The following is a 12,172-nucleotide window of genomic DNA, read 5'->3' on the forward strand; positions in this document are numbered from 1 at the left end:
CACACAATACGTTCTAGATAACACATTGAAGTACACACACACAAACACACATTGACAGAAGAACACACACAAACTGCTGTGTAGGACTTACTGTATCCTGTGTTGTCGTCTGGCCTGTACAGACATCGTCACTCCTCAGCTCAGCCACGGGTTGCCAGGTGTCCCTCAGAATCCTAATGCAAATCTCTCTTCAGCCACAGATACAACACCCCACAAACCTGCACTGCAGTAGCCTATACTGCAGCCCCCATTGCGTCGGTCTGTCCCCCTCCCTTCCTTATAGTTTGATGTGCATTATGTTGATGCCCAACTCTCCAAGTCTGTCTTTCTCACACCCAGACACTTTTCTCATCCAAGGTCAGGGAACAGCCAAGTACAGACTCCTCCCACACAGCATGTTCACATAGGCTACACACACACACCTAATCTCACGGTGTGCCTGGGAAACAGACTGGGATCTAACAAGCTTAAAGAGGAGAGGGATCAGAAGAGAGAGATCATTCTGTAAGAACGTGGCGCTGAGGGAGAGAGATCCCGCTCATAGCCACAGAAAAACAGAGTGGGTATGTGGGAACAGAACACACAGACAGAGGCCTATTTGTGCATATGGCCAAGACCAAAACCTTCCAGTGCTGTCAGAGAGAAAGGTTGGGTTATACATTCTGTCTGTGTAGAGGTACCTATGACAGAGCAAATACACGTTTATAGGCCTACCCACAATTTTCAATTTATGGTCATCTCTTTGCTAACCCAAAATGATCCATGTTTTCCATAGCTGAAGACCCAAGCCTAATGAGAGGGTGGGTGAAAAAGTCACACAGGGCTGAATCTATGGCTGAACACTGTGGCTAACCCCTGACCCCATGGCTTACGCTGCAGCTAATACCTGATCACCTTCACTGATCCATACTATATTCCCAGTAACTACTTCAGTATAATGCCCGCTCCCCACCACACACACACACACCCCATGAAGCTGCGGGTGGTGTGTGGGTGGTGTTAAAGTCTAATTTTAACATTAACCTCTCCATGACTGGGCTTCTCAACCTTTCCAATGAAACCCAACCAAGTCTCCCACTGTTTGCTTAAGATTTCACATAACCCCATTGGATTGGAGCGTTGTCTTATAATTTATATAGATGACAGCGACATCTCCCTACGGGGTAATGTCACCATCTAGTGATGGGAAGTGAGACTGAATTCCCCTGCCTGACAAGTTATTTTCACTCAAGTGTACATACACACTTTCTGAAATATCAATATCTAGATCATTTAAAACACAAAAGACAGTTGTCAAAGCATACAACTTTTAATGCGTAAATATACAATGACATGAACGTGTTGAGAATCACATGCACACAGTCAGGAACTTTGCTGTGAAGAGAAAAAATCGAATCGAATGAAAAAAAGTAACACATGACTTGTATATCACATACAGAGTATTGTCTTAATGTCACACAATAACACAGAGAGTGTCGTACCAGTAGTGCTCGTCCCTTTGTCTCGATAGGCAGTAGAAAGGATCCAACAGCGCAAAGCACACAGGTCACAGTAAATGGCAGCAGAGCTAAAATCACTGAGTGTGACATCAACACCTACAACACACACAGTCAAACATTAATAGACACCCACATTGAAGGATAAACACTTGTAACACACATTCACATATGAATACAAACACACACACTCATCAGCCAACATGAACAACACACAGTCACAAACCTGTGCTATGAAGGGGGCGATCATGCCTCCGATGCGGCTAAAAGAAGTGCAGAAACCCATCCCGAGAGAACGCACTGCAGTCGGGTACACCTGAGAGACCGAAGCAGTCATCAGACACACACGGTATACACCCGAGAGAGGTCTGTACAATACATTGTTATACACTAACAGTAAATCTACGGATGAAATGTAAAAGTTGTGTCCACATACCTCCGCAGTATAAATATAAACCACATTGAAATTCATGGAGACCAGAGACCTGATCAAGAACAACAAAATGGTAAAACCAAACCTGGAAAGAGAGAGAGCGAGAGAGTGACAGAGAGAGAATCTGATGAACAAAAGTATTGATACTGTATTTGAAATTGATGACAAAATAGAACAGTCAAATAACTACGCCCCCACCCCGAGTGTTTACAGTGCATACATAGTAGAGCAGATGTTGACCAGCATGAAGAACAGAGCTGCCATGAGCTCCAGCAGAACCATGCTCCACTTCCTCCCAAACACGTTCAACAGGAATATATTCAGAGGGATGACTGGAGACAGGGACAAAGAGACAGAGAGCGAGCACAAAAACAAATCAGACGTACACACGAACAGTACGATTATTCAGCAAAACAAAACAAGAGAGTGAATCTGACCACAACTGTACACACACTCACACATGCATGTGTAACAGGGTTTCCACTTGACACTGCAGAAATATGTATTTCTACTGGTTGGTTGAATTTACATATCAATAAGGTGTTATGCCATTGGTTACGCTTGCAGAGACAGCGAACGTAAATTCCTTCCAGTCTAATATTGACATGCAAGCTGTAGGTCATGTTTTGAAATACTATATTCTATTTTCATATTTACAATGCGTACGATTTCACTATGTCCTGGTGTGTGTGTGATATATACAGTAGGGAGAACAAGTATTTGATTCACTGCCGATTTTGCAGCTTTTCCTACTTACAAAGCATGTAGAGGTCTGTAATTTTTATCATAGGTACACTTCAACTGTGAGAGACGGAATCTATAACAAAAATCCAGAAAATCACATTGTATGATTTTTAAGTAATTAATTTGCATTTTATTGCATGACATAAGTATTTGATACATCAGAAAAGCAGAACTTAATATTTGGTACAGAAACCTTTGTTTGCAATTACAGAGATCATACGTTTCCTGTAGTTCTTGACCAGGTTTGCACACACTGCAGCAGGGATTTTGGCCCACTCCTCCATACAGACCTTCTCCAGATCCTTCAGGTTTCGGGGCTGTCGCTGGGCAATACGGACTTTCAGCTCCCTCCAAAGATTTTCTATTGGGTTCAGGTCTGGAGACTGGCTAGGCCACTCCAGGACCTTGAGATGCTTCTTACAGAGCCACTCCTTAGTTGCCCTGGCTGTGTGTTTCGGGTCGTTGTCATGCTGGAAGACCCAGCCACGACCCATCTTCAATGCTCTTACTGAGGGAAGGAGGTTGTTGGCCAAGATCTCGCGATACATGGCCCCATCCATCCTCCCCTTAATACGGTGCAGTTGTCCTGTCCCCTTTGCAGAAAAGCAACCCCAAAGAATGATGTTTCCACCTCCATGCTTCACGGTTGGGATGGTGTTCTTGGGGTTGTACTCATCATTCTTCTTCCTCCAAATACGGCGAGTGGAGTTTAGACCAAAAAGCTCTATTTTTGTCTCATCAGACTACATGACCTTCTCCCATTCCTCCTCTGGATCATCCAGATGGTCATTGGCAAACTTCAGACGGGCCTGGACATGCGCTGGCTTGAGCAGGGGGACCTTGCGTGCGCTGCAGGATTTTAATCCATGACGGCGTAGTGTGTTACTAATGGTTTTCTTTGAGACTGTGGTCCCAGCTCTCTTCAGGTCATTGACCAGGTCCTGCTGTGTAGTTCTGGGCTGATCCCTCACCTTCCTCATGATCATTGATGCCCCACGAGGTGAGATCTTGCATGGAGCCCCAGACCGAGGGTGATTGACCGTCATCTTGAACTTCTTCCATTTTCGAATAATTGCGCCAACAGTTGTTTCCTTCTCACCAAGCTGCTTGCCCATCCCAGCCCTGTGCAAGTCTACAATTTTATCCCTGATGTCCTTACACAGCTCTCTGGTCTTGGCCATTGTGGAGAGGTTGGAGTCTGTTTGATTGAGTGTGTGGACAGGTGTCTTTTATACAGGTAACAAGTTCAAACAGGTGCAGTTAATACAGGTAATGAGTGGAAAACAGGAGGGCTTCTTAAAGAAAAACTAACAGGTCTGTGAGAGCCGGAATTCTGGTTGGTAGGTGGTAGGTGTTAAATACTTATGTCATGCAATAAAATGCAAATCAATTACTTAAAAATCATACAATGTGATTTTCTGGATTTTTGTTTTAGATTCCGTCTCTCACAGTTGAAGTGTACCTATGATATAAATGACAGACCTCTACATGCTTTGTAAGTAGGAAAAGCTGCAAAATCGTCAGTGTATCAAATACTTGTTCTCCCCACTGTATATACAGTTGAAGTCGGAAGTTTACATACACCTTAGCCAAATACATTTAAACTCTGTTTTTCAAAATTCCTGACATTTAATCCTAGTAAAAATTCCCTGTCTTAGGTTAGTTAGGATCACCACTTTATTTTAAGAATGTCAAATGTCAGAATAATAGGAGAATGATTTATTTCAGCTTTTATTTCTTTCATCACATTCCCAGTGGGTCAGAAGTTTACATACACTCAATTAGTATTTGGTAGCATTGCCTTTAAATTGTTTCATTTGGGTCAAACGTTTCGGCTAGCCTTCCACAAGCTTCCCACAATAAGTTGGGTGAATTTTGGCCCATTCCTCCTGACAGAGCTGGTGTAACTGAGTCAGGTTTGTAGGCCTCCTTGAACGCACACACTTTTTTAGTTCTACCCACAAATGTTCTATAGGATTGAGGTCAGGGATTTGTGATGGCCAATCCAATACCTTAACTTAGTTGTCCTTAAGCCATTTTGCCACAACTTTGGAAGTATGCTTGGGGTCATTGTCCATTTGGAAGACCCATTTGCGACCAAGCTTTAACTTCCTGACTTATGTCTTGAGATGTTGCTTCAATATATCCACATAATTTTCCATCCTCATGATGCCTTCTATTTTGTGAAGTGCACCAGTCCCTCCTGCAGCAAAGCACCCCCACAACATGATGCTGCCACCCCCGTGCTTCACGGTTGGAATGGTGTTCTTCGGCTTGCAAGCATTTTTCCCATTTTTCCTCAAAACATGACAATGGTCATTATGGCCAAACAGTTATATTTTTGTTTCATCAGACCAGAGGACATTTCTCCAAAAAGTACAATCTTTGTCCCCATGTGCAGTTGAAAACCGTAGTCTGGCTTTTTATGACAGTTTTGGAGCAGTGGCTTCTTCCTTGCTGAGCGGCCTTTCAGGTTATGTCGATATAAGACTCATTTTACTGTGGATATAGATACTTTTGTACCTGTTTCCTCCAGCATCAAGGTCCTTTGCTGTTGTTATGGGATTGATTTGCACTTTTCGCACAAAAGTATGTTCATCTCTACGAGACAGAACGCGTTTCCTTCCTGAGCGGTATGACGGCTGCGTGGTCCCACTGTGTTTATACTTGCATACTATTGTTTGTACAGATGAACGTGGTACCTTCTGGCGTTTGGAAATTGCACCCAAGGATGAACCAGACTTGTGGAGGTCTATGATTTTTTTTTCTGAAGTCTTGGCTGATTTCCTTTGATTTTCCCATGATGTCAAGCAAAGAGGCACTGAGTTTGAAGGTAGGCCTTGAAATACATCCACAGGTACACCTTCAATTGACTCAAATTATGTCAATTAGCATATCAGAAGCTTCTAAAGCCATGACATCATTTTCTGGAATTTTCCAAGCTGTTTAAAGGCACAGTCAACTTAGTGTATGTAAACGTATGAGCCACTAGAATTGTGATACAGTGAATTATAAGTTAAATAATCTGTCTGTAAACAATTGTTGGAAAAATTACTTGTGTCTTGCACAAAGTATATGTCCTAACCGACTTGCCAAAACTAGAAATGTGTGGAGTGGTTGAAAAACGAGTTTTAATGACTCCAACCTGTTTGTAAACTTCCGACTTCAACTGTATATATAGTGCCTGTTAGATATTTGGGGCATCCTGGGATGTGCTTTTGTATTTTATTGCTGTTTCAAGAGCGAGTTAGCTAGCATGCTCTAATTGTATGTTATTGCTGTAAGAGCGAGTTAGCTAGCATGCTCTAATAGTATGTTATTGCTGTAAGAGCGAGTTAGCTAGCATGCTCTAATAGTATGTTATTGCTGTGAGAGCGAGTTAGCTAGCATGCTCTAATAGTATGTTATTGCTGTGAGAGCGAGTTAGCTAGCATGCTCTAATAGTATGTTATTGCTGTAAGAGCAAGTTAGCTAGCATGCTCTAATTGTATGTTATTGCTGTAAGAGCGAGTTAGCTAGCATGCTCTAATTGTATGTTATTGCTGTAAGAGCGAGTTAGCTAGCATGCTCTAATAGTATGTTATTTCTGTAAGAGCGAGTTAGCTAGCATGCTCTAATAGTATGTTATTGCTTTAAGAGCGAGTTAGCTAGCATGCTCTAATAGTATGTTATTGCTGTAAGAGTGAGTTAGCTAGCATGCTCTAATTATATGTTATTGCTGTAAGAGCGAGTTAGCTAGCATGCTCTAATAGTATGTTATTGCTGTAAGAGCGAGTTAGCTAGCATGCTCTAATTATATGTTATTGCTGTAAGCGTGAGTTAGCTAGCATGCTCTAATAGTATGTTATTGCTGTAAGAGCGAGTTAGCTAGCATGCTCTAATAGTATGTTATTGCTGTAAGAGCGAGTTAGCTAGCATGCTCTAATAGTATGTTATTGCTGTAAGAGCGAGTTAGCTAGCATGCTCTAATTGTATGTTATTGCTGTAAGAGCGAGTTAGCTAGCATGCTCTAATAGTATGTTATTGCTGTAAGAGCGAGTTAGCTAGCATGCTCTAATTATATGTTATTGCTGTAAGCGCGAGTTAGCTAGCATGCTCTAATAGTATGTTACTGCTGTAAGAGCGAGTTAGCTAGCATGCTCTAATAGTATGTTATTGCTGTAAGAGCGAGTTAGCTAGCATGCTCTAATAGTATGTTACTGCTGTAAGAGCGAGTTAGCTAGCATGCTCTAATAGTATGTTATTGCTGTAAGAGCGAGTTAGCTAGCATGCTCTAATAGTATGTTATTGCTGTAAGCGCGAGTTAGCTAGCATGATCTAATAGTATGTTATTGCTTTAAGAGAGAGTTAGCTAGCATGCTCTAATAGTATGTTATTGCTGTAAGAGCGAGTTAGCTAGCATGCTCTAATAGTATGTTATTGCTGTAAGAGCAACTGGGACCGCTGGCTGGGTATTACATTTTTTTTTAAACAACGCAAGAGAGTTACTAAGAACGATCTGTTACACTGGTACCGAGACCATTCTTCTTGTCTTCACTGGACATGTGTTACACATGCACGCGCACACCCATAGTTCTCCACCTCCAACCCCTCACTCACGGGCAACCTCCCCTAGACAGCTGATGAGGAGGGTCTGGTAGTCGCTAAAGCCGAAGGGGATGCAATAGCACAGCCCGTCCTCTGGGTGGCTGTGTTTCTGCTGGTGCTCTGCGTCAGCGTCCGTCACACACAGCAGGTTCTTCTCCAGCAGCTCAGAGCTGCTCAACACAGAGCCATAGTAGGAGAAGGACGCCACAAACCTAGACACACATAAATAAATAAACAACCACACACACACACACACACACACACACACAGTTAGAGCTTCACAGCGCAGAGCTGTAGTAAGAAAAGGACAAACCTAGAGCACACATATAGATGTTGAAAAATAGAATGTCATACACCCTTCCACACCACGCCGTCCTCACACACTCAAATACAAACAGGGAAGTACTCTTAGGTTGGAAGAGTAGGAGGAGAAGGAAAAGTGTATGGGGCATTACCATGAGTACCACAGTAGTAGGGAGGTCCTCCTGAATGCTGGACTGACCAGGAGGCGCCAACTGCCCCTGTCTTTCTGAAACACATACACCACAGAGACATCAATAAACACACACACACACACATACACACACACACACGCACACACAACTCACCACCACAGGTTCCACGAGCCTCCCTGGTGGCATGGAGGCCCTGTTCATCCTGGCGATACGCTGGAGTGTTTCCACGGCAGCCTGCACATTCCCTGCTGACACGTTGTAGCGAGCCGACTCCGGGATAAGCTACAGACATATGGGAACGCCAGGAAAGTTAACCAGGAAGAGAGTGTCAGAGAGGCTAGTCTCAACACTATTCTGAAGTTGGGGAGTCATGGGGAGAGAAGGGGGGTGGAGGGGATAGAGAAGGAGTAGGGAAAGAGAGGGTCAGAGAGTGAGGGGCGTGTCAAAGAGAGATGCTGCTGAGACTCAGAGGAGGCGGGACTCCTACCTGAAAGAGAAGGAGGAGGATGACACTGGGGATGACGGACAGGCGGATCATCCAACGCCAGCCCAGCGTTGGAACCACAGTCATACCCAGCAGGATGATGAGCATGGAGCCTACCATCCAGAAGATCTAAAGGGGAAGACAAAACTAAAGCTGAAACAACTGTGATGATGATGATGATGATGGCTAAGTGAGGCTATGGTGACTTACTGAGGCGAGAGGTAGCAGGTAGGATCTGTAGCTAGCAGGGATAAACTCGGTCTTTAGGACAAACCTAGGAGAAAGGAGAGTGACATCAGTAACAATGTGTCACAGAACAGGGAACTAGGTGTGTCTGTGTGTGTGCCTCTCTGTGTGTGTGTGTGTGTGTGTGTGTGTGTGTGTGTGTGTGTGTGTGTGTGTGTGTGTGTGTCAGTCTTACCCCTGGGAGCACCCGGCCACGCCACAGCCCACCATTAGGCGAAGGAAGATGAACCATCCGTAGGATGGAGAGAAGGAGGTGAGCAGGGAGAAATACGCTGCCCACAAAGAACCCCCAAACACCACCTAGATAGATTGATAGACTGTCAGACACATCTACACATTCATTCTGACACAGCCTGTTAAAACCGATAAAAACAATTCCGGAAGATTTCATCTTTAGTTCATCACATAAACCTGTAAGGGGACATACTTTCCAGCGTCCATATCTATCGGCCACGTATCCACTCAGCACTCCACACACCATGAACCCTGCAAACACCATCTGAGACAGAGACAGACAGACAGACAGGAAGTTATATCATATACGTTTAATAGGTACTACCACATATTTAAACGTAGCTGCATGCTCATTGGTGTATTTCCTCACCGTGGAGACCAGAGCCACCTCCCAGTCGTCCAGATGCCATTCACAGCGGATCTCAGGAGACACCACGGCCAGCAACATGATCTCCATGGCCTCCGCTATCTACAATAAATACATGCACGCTTATATGCTTGTGCACATCCTTTATCAAGAGTCTTTTCACTTACATACTGACAGACAAATAGACAGACAGCTAGACACACACACGGACACTCACGCTGGCACTGCCCATGATGATGAACAACAGAACATGGAAGCGACCAAAGCCGATGGTCTCCACCGCTTCCTCCACACTGTACGTCTGCGGCTCTGAAACACAACGTCAAAGTTCAAATCCCACACACTTCACCCCCACATTATCCCTTCCCAGCACATGACCAAACACTCTACCCACTGGGTGGTTTATGAGCCACGCTCACCTTTGACCTCTTGGTGTGGGTTGTTGACCTCTTGGTAAGGGCTGTTGACCTCTTGGTAAGGGCTGTTGACCTCTTGGTAAGGGCTGTTGACCTCTTGGTGATGGTTATTGATCTCCATCTCCACTTCCTCTAGCTGGATGGCACTAACCAGCTGAGTCTTCATGGAGGACCTCCTCGGTCTCCCTACAGTGCCCATAGACACTGCAGTCTACACCATTACCATACTATTAATATAATATCTTATGCACAGACAGAGCTATGGATGCAAGGACCCAAGAGATCAAAATTATAGCTTTAATAATGTTGAGGCTATACAGTTTGTTTACAATTACATTGTTTACAAACAACGGAGTAAAAGAAACGTATTTTGAGTTTTGAGGGGGTCAGTTGAATTTAGCTCATGAAGCATGTCAAAGTTATATTCTTTAAGAATCAATTCGTTTTAAAGTACAAAAATAGAAGTAGAAATCGCAAATTGTCCCTTTAATATTATTACAGATAAGATGTCCTGCCAAAAACCTACCACAACATATAATATCGTCACCTGGCCATAATTTAACATAACCAACAACATTAAGTCTACCTGTCAACTAGCTCTCAAGAACACAAGGGGGCCCAAGCGGGTTTACAGCTACCCTCTCTTGGATTCTCAGTTGAACATAATGGACCACAGCTGACTCCATGTTAACTACAATCCCGACACTCTGTAATAACGTTTAGAAAGGCTAAAATAAACCCACAACTACAAATATTCCGCAAAGTTTTCAATTAAAAAAATAAATCTACTGAACGTTATCATACACGTTATCATACATTGAGCAGCGCATAGACTTATTATGCGAAGTTAACCGCACATCAAATAATAATGCACAAAGTAAACTATGCGGTAAATCACACCACTGCGGGGAATCACTGTTACCTGCTCTTTGTGATGAATTCGCAACTTTATTGAAGAAGGCTATCTTTGTCCTGATGAATAACTTTTCATATATTGGCCATCTTGAGAATCAATTTCAACGCAGAAACTCGGCCAGTTCTGCCCACCTTGGGACAGGTAAATCAGGAAGTTGATGACAACACCCCAAAAAAAATCAGGCGACACGTTTTCAGGTTCCGCCTAACAACGTCTGTAACCTCATATGCTAATTAGTATTCAAATATTGTAAAAGTTAATAAACAACCCTATTCAAACCAATCTCGGTTTCCCATAAGTAAAATGATCGCGAAAGTCTGCCACTTCCATTTCTGTCCACGATAAATTATATTCAAACAGGACTACCCAATGAGAATTACTACTTGCCTGGACATTAATATATCTTAGCCTACCTGGTATTGTTGAGGAGATAGATATCTGCCGGTGTGTGTTGGTGAGATCAAAGCTACAGGGGAGAGGTTGGGTTGCAGATTATGGGTTGACAATAGTTTTGAGGCATTATTCAGTCAGGTTTATCCTGTTGTTTCTCTCCGTCTGTGTGTGTGTGTGTGTGTGTGTGTGTTGGAAGGGTCAGAAGAGTTAGGTATCAGTTATCAGAATTGGGAAGGAGGTGCAAAACTAAACAGAAGGACTTCTGTTCCACAGCTGCACTTACCTGTAAGCCTTAGCCAATCTTTACAACAAAAAAAGGTACCAGCAACTAAAATACTACATTTTTACACTTTTGTAGAGAAAAAAAATGAAGACGGCAAAGGCTGAGTTTAAACACATTTCTTTAATGTTTGATTTACATATCATTCAGATTCAATACATCACAGGGATGCAGCTCAGAAGGAGAGAGGTATGAAGAGTGTGAAGGTGAGAGAGCTGTAAAACAGGTATTGGTGGTCCTGCCCGACAACATTGCAGACACATGCCAGACCTCACAACAGCTGGATAGGTGTTTAACATACCAGTTAACCACAACATGTGATTTTGACTGAGCAGTCGATGATGTGGCATGCGACCATTGGTTGACGCAATGCAATGTCTGTGGATCTAGTCGGGCAGGAACCCTACCCTTGTCTGACATTTAATACCCCTGAGCGTCTACTACGCTGTCAAAGATACGCCCCCATGGTGTGGCCTATAGATGAGCCCGCCCCAGTCTCAAAAGTAAACAAAACACATACCCTCTGGGGACAGAGTATAGGGGTATGATATCAGGGCCAACAACACACCTGCTCCAACACTCTGGAGACACACACAGAGAATCACAGATCTAGAAAACACAGAACTATGAAACACAGATCTATAAAACACAGATCTATGAAACATTCATGAGACGCCGCAGCTACTCAAAGTCCAGAGCTTGAAGTGACAAGAGAATCCTATCTTTTTAGATAGGAATATCAATCAACATCAGTGTGTGTCTGTGCTCCCCATGTCTGTATAGGCTATGTGTGAGATGCTGTTAGACTGAGGAGACATCAACACACTCCAACCCCCTGTACAGAGGGAGGGAGGGGTCTGTTACTGTAAGTTACTTAGTAGCACCAGGTGAATCGGTTTGTCGTCCACGCACACACATCTCTGTGACTCCACTCTCTGTATAATCCCACAGCCTTATTGACATGTACTAGGTCCAATCAGGAAGGTTATAAGTCCCAGCAGATGAAGAGTTCTGAATCAGGATTGGTCCACAGGGAAGATGATGTGTTAGTCCTTCTGTTGGACGGTTGTCCATATAATTGAGCAATCACAGATAAAATAGTTTGACATATTTTACGCTTA

The 12,172-nt window shown here is 43.5% G+C and overlaps 1 protein-coding gene across 1 annotated transcript; it reads right to left on the reverse strand.

Annotated features, from left to right (window-relative positions):
* Nucleotides 1-1,362: 1,362 nt before the first annotated feature.
* On the reverse strand, nt 1,363-9,661 carry svopl (SVOP-like). Its single transcript, XM_038977604.1, has 16 exons — nt 9,578-9,661; nt 9,466-9,520; nt 9,264-9,355; nt 9,050-9,148; nt 8,873-8,944; nt 8,621-8,745; nt 8,410-8,473; nt 8,203-8,328; nt 7,869-7,997; nt 7,716-7,789; nt 7,273-7,472; nt 2,150-2,261; nt 1,933-2,014; nt 1,723-1,812; nt 1,482-1,595; nt 1,363-1,374 (listed from the first exon to the last, which is right to left on the reverse strand). The coding sequence occupies exons 1-16, from the start codon at nt 9,659-9,661 to the stop codon at nt 1,363-1,365; spliced, it is 1,530 nt and encodes a 509-aa protein (XP_038833532.1).
* Nucleotides 9,662-12,172: the final 2,511 nt, after the last annotated feature.

This window comes from Salvelinus namaycush, chromosome 38 (genome assembly GCF_016432855.1).
Source record: "Salvelinus namaycush isolate Seneca chromosome 38, SaNama_1.0, whole genome shotgun sequence".
In the NCBI taxonomy this organism is placed as follows: Eukaryota; Metazoa; Chordata; class Actinopteri; order Salmoniformes; family Salmonidae; genus Salvelinus; species Salvelinus namaycush.